This window comes from Sinohyriopsis cumingii, chromosome 11 (genome assembly GCF_028554795.1).
Source record: "Sinohyriopsis cumingii isolate HCF-2022 chromosome 11, ASM2855479v2, whole genome shotgun sequence".
Taxonomy (NCBI): Eukaryota; Metazoa; Mollusca; class Bivalvia; order Unionida; family Unionidae; genus Sinohyriopsis; species Sinohyriopsis cumingii.
Window position 1 is genome coordinate 63927072 of NC_142971.1, and position 19183 is coordinate 63946254.

A 19183-nucleotide genomic window follows, 5' to 3' on the forward strand; every position below is an offset into this window, starting at 1 on the left:
ATCAAGGGAGGAAAACTAATTTATACAGAGTTATCACTCCATAACCTTCCATCTGGTCAATGCCCACGGGGACCATCTGATACTGGACATTTCTTTTTCACATTTCCATGACCTCAAAGGCATGGATTGCACATGCTGTTTTAATCAGCTGGGATGTAATGTGGACATACACCTTCCCTCCTTATTTAACTGCTATTGTTAGTGTTCATCTTTTGTAAACAAGTAATAAATGAAGGACACACACAACACTGTCTTTGATTGCCCCAGTAAGATGAAATTCCCTGGATCAACAATCTGCTCAATTTAGTGACAGACCATACCCAGACAAGTCACAGTGACCTCCACTCTGCTCAAGCAGTTTAGATCACCACTAATCCATCCACATCCAAACAAACTCTTCCTTGACTCCTAGCTCCTTTCAGGGATGTCCTCACTGAAAAGGAGTTTGGAACTTAATTCTAGTCTCACATCATTGAAATCATGCCATTCTCATTGCCTATTCTCCAATGGCAAACTTGTATCTTTGTTCAAACAGTATCCTCATCAACTGTGAAATGATATTCCTACAATTGAAGGCAGGAATGCAAGACATAATCCCACAAGCACTGGCTGCTTGGCAAAAGGGTATTATTAAATCAGTGCCCTGTGAACTCTCACAGGATCAGATACAAAATAAAGATTTCAGCTCATGAACAACCTCCATGAGCCTGATCTTGAACATAATGTCTCAATTTGGGACATATTGGAGACAGCTGACTGGCATGCCCAGGATGCCCTTGTTTCTATTTGCATAACATAGCCTTCTAAGGTGAGAACTAAATCTCATTGGTTTGTTGGTGGCTGCACATACAGTGACCATTCCACATTCATGAAAGCAAAACCTTTAAACTAGATATGAATTTGAGACTTTTGATAGATTTGCCTGGGAAATATTTGATGGTGAGAAAATAATCAAGTGCAGAATCCCACAGGGATTTCCTGTGCACAAGTTTATAAACAAAATGTCTCTTGTTTTGATAAACTAACATTAGAAGAAGTTCATCCTTTTTGCATGAGCAATCATACTCCTGCTGAGTGACACATGTAGATGTCAGATGCTCATCATTTCCTCCACTTTACCTATTTTCCTAATTTAATGTGATAATGTATTTGACACAGAAAGCAAATTGTGTAATATGTTTCTCTGAAACTAGTTACCTGATCACATTACAAATAATCCCTCCCACCTTTCCATTTAATGTAAAAATCTTTTAGGCTGTCATGCAAGTCAAAAATTGGTTTCAACCAGATATAAACGTAGCCACCTAGTATGTGGAAAGGGGAGTTAGAGTGGCTTCCCATTGTCAAAGTTGTAAAGAATGTTTTGATTGCCATGTTCTAAGACATTAATGCCTCTTTTCCACATTAGAATTACATCCACAAATTTAAGTATCAATAAAAATACAATTATTTGCAAAACCACATTAGATACCCATGGAGAAAAAAAAGAAATTCACAGTACCACATTTTATCCGGCAGATATAGATGAATGTATAGTAAAACAACACAACTGTAGCAGCCCCAATGAAGTGTGTGAGAACATTCCTGGAAGTTATCGATGTGTGTGCAGTGAGGGCTTTTACCAGAACCCAAGAAACAGGAACTGTGAGGGTATGTATTATCCTTGCATCTTTTCCCTGACCTGAGATTGAAAGACAAAATATTAAATTATATGAGATTGAAAGACAAAATATTAAATTATATGAGATTGAAAGACAAAATATTAAATTATATGAGATTGAAAGACAAAATATTAAATTATATGAGATTGAAAGACAAAATATTAAATTATATGAGATTGAAAGACAAAATATTAAATTATATGAGATTGAAAGACAAAACATTAAATTATATGAGATTGAAAGACAAAATATTAAATTATGTGAGATTGAAAGACAAAATATTAAATTATATGAGATTATATTCTTATCATGAATAAATAAAATAACTGCCATGTTTTTCAAACAACACACAAGTTTTAAAAAAATATTAACTCATTTATAAATGATACAAACTTTTGATTTAAAAAAAATAGGTCAGAATAAATTTATTTTCTTATTTGTTTATAATTTGGTTAAAATAGTAAGATACAATCATTAGACTTAAGTTGACAATTAAAAATCATCAAAGAAATTCCTTATGTTTTTTGTTAAACTCACCTTGGCAGAAGCTTGACATTGCAATCACTTTAACATCTATATGCATGACCATTTGTATGTACATCGGGGGCCCCGAGTGGCCGAGTGGTCTAAAGCGCTCTCCGTTACGGATCACTGCCATCTCACCTCTGTCTGCGTGGGTTCGAGTCTCGGATTCGGCTAATGTGGGTATGTGAGAAAGCTTGCCAGTAGCTTCTCGAGGGTCGGTGGTTCTTTCCGGGGTTTTTCCGGGTTCTTCCTCCACCATTAATACTGGCCGCCATGTATAGCCTATCGTGTGCTGAAAAATGGCGTTAAACCCTACAACAACAACAATTGTATGTACATCCATTCACTCCCTAGATTAACCTCAATATTAAAGTGTTTTCCTTTTCTTATGTACATATCTTTTCTAGCTAAATATGAGGCAGACTCGACAAAACATGGTTTCTTATTTAATGCCTATGAACTCTTTTGAGTCATGAAAATCATTTTTAGATTAGTAAGATCTTTACAGTATTTTGAGTTCACCCAGCCTTAAAGTCTAATTAGCTTATGGTATGACCCTGCATCCTGCACCATCTGTTGTCTCTAAGCATATGCAATGCATTATTTCTTGAATACCATGTTTTCAATCTGAACCCAAATTTACAAGGAGCCGTCTAGCATGAGAGCCTCTCAAGTTTGATACATTATGCTGATTGCCATGAAAGATAACTGCCATAACGTAAAAATAGAAAATCATTCGACCACTTTTCAAACACTATTTAACAGAATTTGACCTAATTTGATGAGAGTATACTTACATACAAAGTTATCTTCTCTTGTTAACTCTGCTGGTCACAGTGCAGATGAGCTTATTTAAAGGCATGTTATCTATTGTCCATTCAGCCATATGCTCAAGAATTGCCATAAAATTGTACACGTTTTTTTATCCGAAGGTCTTTTTTTCCTAAATGAAAATAGACCAACTCAGTCTTGTTGATGCTGCTTCCCCTGAATATATCAGCATGTTTTTTTTTCACCCAAAAACTTTTTTATGATGTCTAGTTGGTCCCAACTTAAGATGGTGCTGACCTTATATCCAATATGACTGCTGTGGTGGCCATCTTAAAAAAATGTATCACTAAAGAATATCAAAGATGGATTCCTGGAAATTCATTTTGTCCAGTAGATCATCAGTTCTTTCAAGAGACTCCTGTATTTAGTCCAAAGAGCGAGAGACATGATAATGGGAAGTACCTTTATAACTTTGATAAAAACTTTTAAAAAATTTCTTTCTATAAAGATATTGATGAATGTGCCAGGAGGATGGACAGATGCACTGCCTCTCAGAGATGTGAGAACACCATTGGCTCATACACATGTCGCCGCCTGGTGGGGTGTGGGACAGGATACACTCTAGATGAGGAGACACAGGAATGTAAAGGTGAGTGGAACTCCACAGACTGATTCTTCGGCTCATCTGGAAAAATATGGTCATAAAATTAAAATTGGAATATTCTTGTTTCTGTTTAGAAACTACTCCTGCTGACATTCATTTGCCATGTATTTTCCAAAGAAATGTGTTTGCACATTTAACAGTTAGAAAAGCAGTTAGTATTAAGTTGAACACTAACAATAGCAGTTTTATATTAAGTTGAGCACAAACAATATCAGTTTTATACTAAATTGAGGGGGCCGCGAGTGGCTGAGTGGTCTAAAATGTTCTCTGTTACAGATCACTGCCATCTCACCTCTGTCTGCGTGGGTTTGAGTCTCGGATTCAGCCAATGTGGGTATGCGAGAAAGCTTGCCAGTAGCTTCTCGTGGGTCGGTGGTTCTTTCCGGTGGTTTTCCCGGGTTCTTCCTCCACCATGAATACTGACCACCATGTATAGCCTATCGTGTGCTGAGAAATGGCGTTAAACCCTACAACAACAGCAACAACAACATATTAAATTGAACACTAACAGTAGCAGTTTTATATTAAGTTGATCACTAATAATAGCAGGTCTCATATTAAAAATTGAACACTAACAATAACAGTTTTATATTAAGTTGAACACTAACAATAACAGTTTTATATTAAGTTGAACACTAACAATAACAGTTTTATATTAAGTTGAACACTAACAATAACAGTTTTATATTAAGTTGAACACTAACAATAGCTGTTTTATATTAAGTTGAACACTAACAATAGCAGTTTTATATTAAGTTGAACACAAACAATAGCAGTTTTATATTAAGTTGAACACAAACAATAGCTGTTTTATATTAAGTTGAACACTAACAATAGCAGTTTTATATTAAGTTGAACACAAACAATAGCAGTTTTATATTAAGTTGAACACAAACAATAGCTGTTTTATATTAAGTTGAACACTAACAATAGCAGTTTTATATTAAGTTGAACACAAACAATAGCAGTTTTATATTAAATTGAATGCTAACAATAGCAGTTTTATATTAAGTTGAACACTAACAATAGCTGTTTTATATTAAATTGAATGCTAACAATAGCAGTTTTATATTAAGTTCATCCCTAGCAAGATCATTTTTTATATTTAGTTGATCACTGACAATGGCATTTTTATATAAGTTGAATACTAAAAAAAGCAGTTTTGTATTAAGTTGATCCCTAAGAATAGCAGTTTTATATTAATTGGATTCTTAACAATAGCAGTTTTTATATTAAGTTGATCCCAAACATTAGCTGTTTTATATTATGTTGATACTAAACAATAGCAGTTTTTATATTAAGTTCATCCCTAACAATAAGTTATATATTATGATGATCCTTTTATATTAAGTTGATCCTAAACAATAGCAATTTTATATTAAGTTGATCCTAAGCAATAGCAGTTTTATATTAGGTTGATCCTAAACAATAGCAGTTTTATATTAAGTTGATCCTAAACAATAGCAGTTTTATATTAAGTTGATCCTAAACAAAAGCAGTTTTATATTAAGTTGATCCTAAGCAATAGCAGTTTTATATTAAGTTGATCCTAAACAATAGCATTTTTATATTAAGTTGATCCTAAACAATAGCAGTTTTATATTAAGTTGATCCTAAACAAAAGCAGTTTTATATTAAGTTGATCCTAAACAATAGCAGTTTTATATTAAGTTGATCCTAAACAAAAGCAGTTTTGTATTAAGTTGATCCTAAACAATAGCATTTTTATATTAAGTTGATCCTAAACAATAGCAGTTGTAACTGCCATCATTGAAGTATTAGCATAAGTGTTCCATTTTAAACTAAACATCCATCTCCTGACTGTCCTTTTGTTGATTGGTTTACAACATAAGCTAGTTATAGAAAAAGGACGTGTAGCCTAATATTGATATAAAGCTGTTCATTTAGTACATGAGAGACATGCCCATAGGGAGATGTCCCAATCTCACATCAAGTTTCACAAATAAACTCCCAATTTTGCTATAAAATTAATTCACAAATGATTTTTTTTATTGCTCTCCAATTCATTCCTTGTCAGTTTAAAATATTTTTTAATCCTTGCCTAAAGTAGATAGACAGGAACTGCACATATGATTGCTTATAAGGAGTACCTTGACAGACACATGCAACTGAGAGAATGTCTTGTTACTGCCACATCATATACTAATAGATTTCAGGTAATCTAAAATTGTTAGTGAACGGTCGTTAGCCAGGGAAAAAGTAAAGTTGTGCATAGATATGTTGTCTAAACTTTCCAGCAGTTAATCCCCATGGATTATCAGCAGTCTATCCCAGTGGATTACCACTAATTATTATCCTACCTGTCACAAGAGTGGGGGTGCTGACTTATCCTACCTGGTAGAAGGGGGACTGTATTATCCTACCTGTTACAAGAGTGGGGGTGCTGACTTATCCTACCTGGTAGAAGGGGGACTGTATTATCTTACCTGTTACAAGAGTAATAATAATAATAATAATAATAATAATAATAATAATAAAGACTTTATTAGAGAACGTAACTCAGTTAGTTACAGAACTAATCTACCTTGAGGCCTTCCATCTGTTATGTACAATATATACAGTATATACAACATGATGTGAAGAATAGATTGTGGGGGCTGTATTATGCTACCTGTTACAAGAGTGATGGTGGGTCTGTCTTATCCTGCCTGTTACAAGAGTGATAGGAGGTGACTCTCTTGTCCTACCTGTTACACGAGTGATTGGGGGGGGGGTCTGTTTTATCCTGCATGTTACAACAGTGATAGTGGGGGTCTGTCTTATCCTGCATGTTACAACAGTGATAGTGGGGGTCTGTCTTATCCTGCATGTTACAACAGTGATGGAGGTTGACTGTCTTATCCTGTTTGGTACAAGAGAGAAAATGCCTGTAATTAAACTCATTTCAATTAGAGACTTAAAAACTGTCAAACATAATGCAGAATAGTTTGTAAATGTTCATTATGGTTTTATTGCTCTGATCCACTTTTTTGAGATTTCTTTTTGATCTGTCTTATTTATTGTGTTAGAATTACTGTAGATCACTAAATTTTAGCATGCATACAGTTTTAATGAATGTAATGATGGTACTGAATTATCTGAAAATGTATAAATGTTGCAGCAATGAACAGTGTTAAACAAACATTTCTTTCCTGTAGTAATTTACATTAATTTGATATCACAAATAAACCAAAACAACTAAATTCATGAAAATCAATAGACATTAATATTACTTTACTTAGACTGAAAGTATATGACAATCCTGTCTTCATTTTCATTTAATTTTTTCTGCCTAATGCCAGACCAGAATGAGTGTGAGCTGGGGATTCATGACTGTGTGGCAGGATACAACTGTGTCAACCAACAGGGGTCGTTTCGCTGTATTGCTGTGACCTGCCCCGAGGGTCAGCGCTTTAGTCAGACCACTAAGCAGTGTGAAAATGTGATCTGCCCCAGGGGACTCAGGGCTGACTCTTATGGAATGTGTGCAGGTAAGTGACAATGAACATATTGCCATATGTCAGTCAAACTATGGCATTTGCCAATACCTACGACTGGTATTGCTGCTGGCAAAGGTGTGAGGCATCAGAGGATTTAAGGATGCTCTTGAAGCTTGTCGTACATTCAGGTCTTATGTTTCTCACCTGGCCACCTGTCACAGTAGGTTATATATTACTTCAGATGATCTGATTAATTTTTGATTCACTATTTATGAAATTGCCTGTAAATTATATTGGGTACATGCCAAGATATAATACTTTGATTTTCTATGATAAGGCATAGATTTTACTGACAGGTCAGATAAACACTTTCTTTGTTTTCTTCTCGCAAACATTGGGTTTACATGTATGTATATAAATTTAGCTTCATATGAACAAGGGAGCCATGATAGTTCATTTGGTAGAGCATTGGATTTGTAATCAAAGGATTGCAGGTTTGATACCTGCCCAGGCCAGTCCAGGTTGGCTGCCTCTGTGTGTCTGTGAAAAGTGCTTAACTTCATTTTTCTCGGCATGATATATATAATGTTTTGTGCATTTGAGAGTTGAATGAGTGATTCTACATTGGTATGGAGTATTGATGGCAAAAATAAGAGAATGTCTCTTTGTCTTTTATGACTTTCAGGTTTCTCATTCCAACAAAAAATAGTCTCTGTATTGGTCAGTAGAAAACATAAGCTTTCTGCCACCACCCAAGTAAAATGAAGTTTTTTCAGTCTGCAGAATTTAACTATTCGTATGATCTTCCAGTTAAATACAACCATCTTTCGCTTCAACTGACTTAGTAGAACTCTTGTCCATTCACATACCATGTATGAGTGTGCTTGTCCACTCATATACCCATATAATATATAGGTATGCTTATCCTCTCGTGTACTAAATGTACTGTATAGGTGTGCTCATCTACTTGCATTTACAGGTTACTGCATTTGTATGGGAAAATATGAATGAGCTTTTTTTTCTGAGTAATACTGCATGCCCTTGTTCATATTTGCCCATACAAATGCAGTAACATTTTTACTTTGTACTCATTTCAATTTCCTAATAATAAAGGAATACACAACAAGAAATAACCTTATTACTGAATTCATGCTGTATTTCAAAACAAATATACAACTGTAGAATCATAAATACACAGTAGCATTAAAAATGCACACAAAGCACCACCCAATGACCTTGATATAAGCGTTAAACAAATTATAATTTTGGTTTACATAAAACTGAATCATATTTTGAATGAATGAGCATTGAATAAACTTTTGCAGTTGGTCTGGAATGAATGGATTCTGCTTTTCTGCTTATGATGGACTGGATTTATTCGGTAAATTCAGTTTATTAAGGAAAATATGATTTCATTTGGAAATGTAGTCAAAATTACAATATAATTTCGGTGTGTACCAGGTTTGCCCTGATATGGGTGATGTCATTCGGATTTGCAGAACTAAGAAAGTAAATTTTGAGGAAATTTAAGATGCACAATGGTGGATTGGTTTTGTATAAACGGCAAATTAAAGTTTGTGTTTAACATTTTTAGCAGTGGTTTAAAATATGTGTTATGGGTATTTTATTTGCAGTCAGCAGGTTAAAGCTTGTGTTTAAAGGTTTGTTATATGAAGCCAGAAGGTTGAGGCTTATATGTAGTCAGCAGGTTGAGGTTTGTGTTTATGGTTTTGGTTACATACATATGCAGGAAATGTCCATTTAATTTTCACCTCTTTTCATTTCTAAGCATTTTCCTGATCTGTTTTGTCCATTTTTAATACACTGGTTTTGGTACTTTTTTATATTATTAATATCATAATGAATGAGATTTAACTTTCTGATTCATATTTGCTCAGATCAGAGTTTTAGGATCCTCCTTCATGAGGTCAACTTTTCGATTTGCTTTCAGTGGACACAAACTATTTTTATATGATTCTCAATAAATGTGGGTAAGGCATATAGTTCCATTACACTAAACCTGTACATCGTCTTGTTCATCACACCATCATACCTTGGTTAAGTTTTACTTTATTTTAGATCGGTTTTGCATGAGTGCTGAGATCCAGTATTGCCTTCACTAACTGATGTTATTAATACCTCTCTCTCATCTGGGGAATTCCCATCATTTTGCAAAACTGCCATTACCATAACGATTTAAAGAACTAGCGCCCAGTTTCTAATCTCCCATTCATATAATTTTTTTTAGAAAAGGTTGTTTTATCCCAGCTTGTATCTCATCTGAATTCAAACAGTCTTTTTAACAATGTACAATCTGCATATCATCCTTGCCACAGTACTGAAACTACTCTTCTAAAAGTAGTTAATGACATTCTCTCTGCTTTGGATAGCGGAAAGATTACAGTTCTCACCCTCCTTGATTTGTCTGCAGCATTTGACACAATAGACCATGATATATTACTTCACTGTCTCCAGCATGTATTTGGCATTCATGATACAGCCTTACTGTGGTTCAAGTCCTACTTGGTCAACAGGACACTAATTGTGTCTGCAAATGGAATACACTCCAGCCCAGTTGATATATGTTGTGGTGTTACACAGGGGTCTGTTCTTGGACCTGTTCTCTTCATTCTATACACTCAGCTGCTCTCAAGTATCATAGATCATCATCCAGTCTCACCATTTGTACGCTGATGACACCCAAATATACAAATCTAGCCACCCAACTGAAGTTGATGCTACCATCCAAGGTGTAGAGAGGTGCATTTCTGATGTGAAATCATGAATGACATGTAACAAGCTGCAGATGAATGATGATAAAACTGAGGCCATTCTGATTACAACACACAGACTTTCTCATTCACGTCCTTTACCTCAAACAATAAATATCAGCAACACCAACATTAAATTCACACAATCAGTACAAAACCTAGGTGTTACTCTGGACAGTACTCTCACATTGCACCAACATGTCATGAACATATGCTAGGCTGCATATCTTGAGCTGAGACGCATCAGCTCAATTCGCAAATATCTTTCAGTTGATGCCACTAAAACACTTGTGTATTCATTAGTACTTTCAAGACTGGACTATTGTAACTCAATTGTGTCTGGTTCATCTCAATATCTACTTGAAAAACTTCAAAAAGTTCAAAACACAGCTGCTCGGATCATACTTAGAGTACCACGATCAGAGCACACCTCCCCGCTGCTCTGTACCCTACACTAGCTATCCATTCGATCCAGAATCAAACACAAAATTTGTTCTCTGTGCTACATTTCACTGACAGACTCTGTAGTCTGATAATACAAACCCGTTTGTACCCCTCTACCGATTTAAATAATGGAAACTTTTAATGTGATATAAAGTGCAAGGAACTTAGTCAATTCATTCATTGATTTACAGTTTCTAACCTGACTGAGTAGAGTGGCCCTAACACCGTCATCTTATGCGCGTTTCATGCTTAACGGAAGTTTTCAGTGTAATAGACGGGCATGCTCGGATCCATTTCCAGTTTCTAGACAAGTCCATTTTCAGCAAAGAGGTGTAACACAACTACAGATGTACATACATAAGTTGTCTGCTTCCGATATATACAATGTCAAATCAAGCAAAGAAAAATAATGACAACTACAAATTTGCTTTTCATGTGGATTTAACAAGCGATTTAATTTCTATGTTCATATATGCAAAGGAATATAATTCCAGACTGTCAGCACTATGTAATTTATGCAATTATTCAGCAGTTGCCTAACAGGATGAACTACGTCATTATGTTGTCTGATGGAAATAAACTAGCCTATAGTGTACGCAATATGGTGCAGTGTTAGTATGGAAAGTCTGTTAAGCATGAAAAGGTGCTGGGAATACCAGCATTAGTGCCATTCTGGTCACAGTCAGGTTAGAAATTATAAATCAATGATTCAATTGACTTAGTTCTGTGCACTTTTTATCCCATTAAACATTCTTGTTTTTGAAATCTCTTTCGGGGTACAAACAAACGGGGATGTAGAGTCAGACTATAGTCCAACATACCTATCCGACCTCACCCATGTGTACACACCAGCAAGATACTTACGCTCCGCTTCTGACAATCATATACTCATTATTCCCACCATGAAAACAAAGTCATATGGACAGTGTTCTTTTGCATACCAGGGCCCAGCAACGTGGAATGAATTGCCCACTGAACTTAGACACAAAGACAGTGATCACATTCAAGAGGGCTCTCAAAACTCACTTATTTTGACAGCAAGAACAAACTTAAAGACCTAATGTTTCCTACCTTAAATATTCTCAGCATGTTTATTTTCTATGTTTTCTAATTTCATGGTGTTTGTGTTTGTAATCATATCATTATATATGTTTTTTATCTTATAGATGTTGTCTAATGTTGTAAAGTGCTTAGAGTTTCTAAAGATTAGGCGCTATACAAAGTCCTCATTATTATTGTTATTATTTGCACAGTGGCCTACATTTCATGTTTTAGTGATTTCCTTTATTGTAGGTATTTGGTCAGTGTGTCACAGCTTTGATTGTTCAATCATGTGGCTTGTGTACCAAATCATCCCATAAAAATTACATTATTTTGACCACAATTTCCTGCATCTAGAGGAGTGTCTTAGGCAGTAATGGTTATGTGCCTTTGTGTAAATATTCCATGATATGTATTCCATACTGTGGTAAATATTTCATGCTTTAATTTCTTTGCTCAAAGTTATTTAGTTTGGATCAGTGTTTTGTGCATTATTCACCATACTTAACATTTTTGGATGATGGTGAGTAGGAATCAGGTAAATCCTGAATTGGAGACTCCAAGTTTTTATCATCCAATTCAGCTGTTTCTAGCTTTACTGAAAGTCCAATACAAAATGCATCACACACACTTAGCTGAGTATTACAGAATTCTAATTTTACAAACATCACCCATACTGTATTAAAAAATTTTAATTCTACAAACTTCACCCATACTGTATTAAAGAATTTTAATTCTACAAACATCACCCATACTGTATTAAAGAATTCTTATTCTACAAACATCACCCATACTGTATTAAAGAATTCTAATTCTACAAACTTAACCCATACTGTATTAAAGAATTCTGATTCTACAAACTTCACCCATACTGTATTAAAGAATTCTAATTCTACAAACTTCACTCATACTGTATTAAAGAATCCTAATTTTACAAACTTTCCCCATACTGGATTAAAGAATTCTAATTCTACTGATTGTACCCATACTGTATTTAAGAATTCTATTTTTACAGATTGTACCCATACTGTATTTAAGAATTCTATTTTTACAGATTGTACCCATACTGTATTTAAGAATTCTAATTTTACAGATTGTACCCATACTGTATTTAAGAATTCTAATTTTACAAACTGTACCCATTCTGTATTTAAGAATTCTAATTTTACAGATTGTATCCATACTGTATTTAAGAATTCTAATTCTACAGATTGTATCCATACTGTATTAACTCATTAACCCTGAAGAATTTGTCATTTTTGACTGAAATGTGAGTAGGAAAGACATTTTGGGGGCTACTTCTGAATAAATCCAATTAAATATGCTTCCAGGATATTTTTTTCATTGAGCCTGATGCCTAGTTGTGTTAGAAACATCATTTTTCATTGGTTATTTTACTCACACAAGAGTAAAAGTTTTCTTTGTTTTGTTTATTGGATCCATAATTTTTGTGTCCTGGCTAATTTTTACTCCAAATCCAAACCATATCCTACGTTTTGCAAAGATTCACCTGTCTGTGTGAAGTTTAGATCAGTCTGTCTTAGGTCTATGGCCAAAGTTTAGAATCCAGACACAAAATCTGAACCTGACAATGGGCGAATTTTTGGTTTTTAAAAAATGGGGTCTCAAAAAATATGTTTTTTCCTCTGTATTTTGTAATGCAAGTAAAAAGTCCAGATTATTTGGTATCATTGTAGAGCTACATCTGTCTCCTTTTCCGTAATAGCAGTCACTTTGGTGTATCTTGATGCTACAGAGCTCTTGACGCATAAACATGGCACCAGGAGTCAATGAGTTAAAGAATTCTAAATCTATAGATTTTACCCATGCCGTATTTGACCATGTGTCACTCACACTTAGCTGCAAGCAGTGAATAGCCAAGATCTTCTGTTGCATAATCTGATGCTATATTTGGGTCTTCACTGTTCACCAGATATCATTAAGTACAAATAACATCATAGACTCTAATTGGCCAGTATTATACAATAGCATATCTGGGTCTTCACTGTTCACCAGACATCATTAAGTAACATTAACATCATAGACTCTAATTACCCAGTATTATACAATAGCATATCTGGGTCTTCACTGTTCACCAGGCATCATTAAGTACTATTAACATCATAGACTCTGATTGGCCAGTACTATACAATAGCATATCTGGGTTTTCACTGCTCACCAAACATCATTAAGTACTATTAACATCATAGACTCTGATTGGCCAGTATTATACATTAGCAGATCTGGTTCTTCACTGTTCACCATACATCATTAAGTACTATTAACATCATAGACTCTAATTACCCAGTATTATACAATAGCATATCAGGTTCTTCACTGTTCACCAGACATCATTAAGTAATATTAACATCATAGACTCTGATTGGCCAGTATTATACAATAGCATATCTGGGTTTTTACTGTTCACCAGACATCATTAAGTACAATTAACATCATAGATTCTATTGGCCATTAATATATGGTGGCAGATCTGGGTCTTCACTGTTCACCAGACATCATTAAGTACAATTAACATCATAGACTCTAATTGGCCAGTAATATATGATAGCATATCTGGGTCTTCACTGTTCTCTAGAATTCATTACATTTACATAATAGCTAGTAAAACTAAGTTTGTTTCAATTTTTCTTCTTAGATATAGATGAATGTGAAAAGACCCCCTGTGAGAGTTTCCAGCGCTGTGTCAACTCATATGGCTCATACCGATGTATAAACCTGATTAACTGCAGGCCTGGCTTTGAAGTAGGGCAATCAGGGGACACTTGTGTAGGTGTGTACATTTCATTAGGAAAAAGAAAACAATTTTTTCTCTTAATTTGTCAGAAAAAAAAAGAAAAAGCTCCACTATCAGGTGTTTTTATGATATATCCTCATTATGAAGTACATTTGACTTGGTCCAAATGAGAAAGAATTGGCCATTTTAATCTCAATGGAGAAATGTCTTTTTGGAAATGAACGTTTCATTCTCATGTCATGCATTTCAGTGCATCAGTATCATGTTATTTAAGTATTGCAGTTTGAATTGTAAAATTATCACTGCATATTTTCTTGATATTTCTCGTTTTAATGTCCTATGTTATCTTCCATTTTATACTGTTATCAATTAAATGACTATCAATGCAAGTTATGTTTGGTAATGAAGAAGGATAAAACACTTATTTTAATGCAAACTCAACAGTCAGTTGTCAGTAGAAATAAAAGTGGTTTTCTTTTTTAGACTTAGTCATTTATCATGACTTAGAAGATAATTGAAAGCAATTAAACACTGAAACTTGAATAGAATGTAAAAATGTAATTGAAAGTCATTAAACATTGGGACTTATATACAATGTAAAAACATAATTGAAAGCAATTAAATACTGGGACTTAAATACAGTGTAAAAACATAATTGAAAGCAATTAAACATGGACTTAAATAAAATGTCAAAAGAGAGTACTTGGTAGCTATGTCTTTAGGGGCAGGATAGGTACTAACCAATCAGTTCTTGAGTTTAAAGTTGTAAAAAAATCTATGATTCAAGATTTTATGAAATATTAATTTATTTTCTTGTATTCCAGACATAAGCAGTTAAGTGATTTTCACTTTATTTAACAATTTAAATAAAAATCACTCAGCCTACAAAAAGTAGAAACTACTTTGTAATTTTCTAATTGGATAACTTCACTTTGTAAAAGCCATTCAGTTATATCCATAATTTTAAATCTACGCCTTTTACATTTTACTTTTTGTTACGGTCAGTGCACTGATTTTGATTTTATCAACATTAATGGCTTGGGAAAAGAAATGACATGTTTGACATGGATTTTGGATTAAGTCCTGGTTTTTACACAGAAGGATCATTGTTTATTAAGTACTTAAATTTATGATTTGTATCAAAAACAAAATGCATACAAATTGCTTTTCCCATGAATACATTATTTGTTATACTAATGCTAAATAACAATGTATTTCAGACATAGATGAATGTCAGAGAGGGACCCATGACTGTAAGGCAGGACAGGAGTGCTCGAATAGGCCTGGTAGCTTTGTATGTGCCTGTCCCCAGGGGTACAGACATGACTCTTCTGGACAATGTGCAGGTATAGGGAAAGTTTTTCTAAAAAGAAACTCTCGTACTGCAGAATTTGCAGTTGAGACTTGAGGATCTTATTTTTATCTGTACTGATCACAGTACAGACAGACTCAAGCCATGATGTGTTGCCCAGCATCTGTTAGCACAAGTTTGTTAGAACTAAACTGCCTGAACTATTAGACCATGAAATTTGATGCATTCATCCCAGACCATATTGAAAATTTTTACTGACACCCTCCTGAAAAAATTTTCATATTGACATAAGAGTTTCACTAAACACTTCCCAATATATGTGGTAGTGCAAAGCAACAAATCTCACAACAACTACTTCTGATTGAATGACCGTACCAAAATTTAATTGCAAACAAATTTCTTTCTGAATGAAAGACTGTACCAAATTTAAATTTAAACCCTGGAAAACCCTGGTAAGAACCACTGGCCTACGAGAAGCTACAGGCAAGCTTTCTCATGTACCCATGTTAGGCAAGCAGGAGACTCAAAACCACACAGACAGAGGTGAGATGGCAGTGATCTGGAACAGTGAGTGCTTTAGACCACTCGGCCACTCGTTGCCCCTTCTTGGATTATATGGTTGTTCCTGTATTAAGATGATGCTTTTCCTGAATGGATGGTCATATTAACATTATGTTTTCACTGAAATTCTATAGCAGTATCTAACATGGTACCATAGTGACCATCTCAAAAAGTTCTCTTTCATGAATGGTGTCATTTACATGGAGTTTCATTAAAAGACTTTTACTTTATTTAATTGGTCCTGAACGAAAGTTGTGTAGATCTTGCCACCAACATATTTGCACTTTTGTCAACAAGCTTTGGGAACCAGATCTAATTGTTTTTGGGGTAAACTCAAAGGTCATTGCTTTCTGTTTTGTATTTCATTCAACGTATGAACACAGTGACTCATACATAAACACTTTGTAATTAGTTTTATTCCAATGAACAAGTTAATAGTTTAACTCCAACTTTGATTTGAAGGTCAAAGTCTTGACACAGTTAACAGGAAAAAGTTTGAAGGAGTTTTAGTCATTTAACTGATTGTAGATATATGAAAAATACTTTGAATGATAACTCTTCAGTGACCCTTTTTCCAAACAAAGTACTGAGAGATTTACCGAGTGTTATTATGTGAGTATATCTGGTATATATTTAGTGATCTTCCATCCTTGATGTCAGGCTCAAGGTCAAAGTCCATGACAAAGGCTCAAGGTCAAAGTCCATGCACTTAGAATTATATTGTGAACATGTTAACATGATACAGGGCAGGCTAAAATCGGAAGTAGACTTTGTCCTTCATATTTGCCTTTATGAATTTAGTAATTAAACAATGGCATTTTCATTTTTCATTAGAAGTCCATGTCTAGCTATTGAGTATTCAAATCATTAATTGACTAATTAAGGGTTGTAGCCGCTAATTGTCAGACTGGTGCTCTTACAAATTGGCACAAACACTCATTAATTATTAATAGATTTCAGCCAAATTTTGTAGCCAGCTTTATGTTGATGAGGTCTCATATGATTTTGATTGTCTATGTTCTGAATCATTCTTTAAGGGAGTTATTGCCCCTGATTGTCAGACTCGTGACCGTTTCTTCCTGTATGATAACTTCCTTAGTTTTATCAGATTTTAAATTTGGTATGCAGTTATTTCTTTAAAATACAAGACATTGCTGTGCTCAACAGTTAAGAATTTATGTAGATTTTAACTTTGAGTCCCCAAACGTTTAGTTGACATTTCTTATACACAACTTTTTCAGACAGATAGTGATGATCTTCACTCACTTTCATGAAAAAACACTTGAGTTTATCATTACCTTCTTCTCAAATGGCATGTCTGCAGCAATTCCATTCCTCTAGAAAGATTGCCATGTCTGGACAGGTGTGCCAATGCATCTCCTGTCTTTTTCTTGCCAGATGCAAGTGTGTCAATGCATCATTCCCATCTTTTTCATGCCAAATGTAGTTTTGCCAATGCTTCACCCATCATTGTCATGCCAAATGTTAACAAATGATACTCATATCGTTTAAATATTTCAATAACAACTTTTATCCCACTTTGATTATTTCTTCATGGTTACAGTCTTACCAATAGTCTCCCTTTCCAAATTTATCTGGACTGATATACTATAGCAACACTGTCACTTGGCCTCTTCCTCTGAAACACTACACTCTCATACTCCCTACAGAAAATGTGGAATTTATTTGCTTAGAATTTGTTATAATATGTTTTATAAGGGCACTTTGATTCAGGTTCTTTTTCATGAGAGTTTCTGGAACCATCATTAAAGCACTTACAAATGCTTTCATTAAATTCAGTCAAGTAAATGATGTGATGACTTTGTGATATTTTTCAGACATAAATGATGTGATGACTTTGTGATATTTTTCAGACATAAATGATGTGATGACTTTGTGATATTTTTCAGACATAAATGATGTGATGACTTTGTGATATTTTTCAGACATAAATGATGTGATGACTTTGTGATATTTTTCAGACATAAATGAATGCCTATATGGATCAGTTTGTCCACTTAACTCCCGTTGTGTTAACACTCAGGGTTCATATGACTGTGAGTGCAGTGATGGACTACAGAAGGTGGGAAGCCATTGTGAAGGTTGGTAATATTTCATGGTAATTTTATTATCCATCATTATTATCAAAATACACCAATATTATCACTGCTTTGATGGTCAGTTTTCACTGGTCTTATTATTACTCTGTATTATAAAGTAGTTTTGTTGAAATTGCAGGTATCTCCTGCTTTAGTATTAGTCATAGTTAAGGTATTTCCAAGCCATTTTTGTGGCCTGTACCAGCCGAGTTTATTTAGTGTCCATGGAGTGTAGAGATGGGATAAGATTCATCCCTAGTTGACCCTACTCATCCTTTCAAGCCTACCTAGTATCAATCTTAAGAAAAGGACATAATGCAATTTTGAGTCCCAGCATAGACATAATGCAATTTTGAGTCCCAACATGGACATAATGCAATTTTGAGTCCCAACATGGGCATAAATTGGTGTCCTCCTTGAGTAAGTACAACATTAGGCTTCCTGTGGTGTTCATGGTGTAAAGCAACTTCGAATACTTGACTCCCTCCAGTCAAACTGGGTCAGCTGGAGCAATCCTGATCAGATGTTTTGTTCAAGGACGACCGCTCCGGTGGCCTAGTGGTTATAGCATCCGCCTCAGATGTGGGAGGTCGTGGGTTCGATATTCGGCTGAGTCATACCAGAGACTTAAAAAATGGTACTAACAGCAGCCTCGCTTGGCGTTCAGCATTAAGAGGTTAGTGTTAGGACTGGTCGGCCTGGTGTCAGGATAATATGACTTGGTGGGACATCATTCTACATGTCTGCGGCATGATGCCCCAGTGCTAGACATCACTATAAACTGCCACATTGCAGACATCGTTAGCGATATGACTGAAAAATTGTTAAAGCTACGTTAAAAATCAAAATCACCTCACTCACTGTTCCAGGACACTCAGCTATGGCAATGTTAACACCTATATTCTGAGTCCACTCAGTCAGCTGTACACATGCGTTGGAGTACAAACATTTATATCCTTATGATCCTGAGTCCACTATGCCAACCCTGCACTGTGTTGGAACACAGATACCTATATGTGTCCACTTAGCCATCCCTGCACTGTGTTGGAACACAAATACCTATATGTGTCCACTTTGCCAATGCTGCACTGTGTTGGAACACAAATACCTATATGTGTCCACTTTGCCAACCCTGCACT

General features: G+C 34.9%; 1 protein-coding gene across 3 annotated transcripts in view; it reads left to right on the plus strand.

Annotated features, from left to right (window-relative positions):
- The window catches only part of LOC149788582 (uncharacterized), a 91658-nt gene that overhangs the window by 31120 nt on the left and 41355 nt on the right, over nucleotides 1-19183 (plus strand). For all 3 annotated transcript variants that reach the window (XM_089974631.1, XM_089974629.1, XM_089974630.1), the window contains exons 7-12: nucleotides 1519-1650; nucleotides 3466-3606; nucleotides 6924-7112; nucleotides 13974-14108; nucleotides 15293-15418; nucleotides 17928-18047. In XM_089974631.1, the coding sequence (XP_089830757.1) occupies nucleotides 1519-1650; nucleotides 3466-3606; nucleotides 6924-7112; nucleotides 13974-14108; nucleotides 15293-15418; nucleotides 17928-18047 (843 nt within the window). The remainder of the gene's footprint in view (nucleotides 1-1518; nucleotides 1651-3465; nucleotides 3607-6923; nucleotides 7113-13973; nucleotides 14109-15292; nucleotides 15419-17927; nucleotides 18048-19183) is intronic.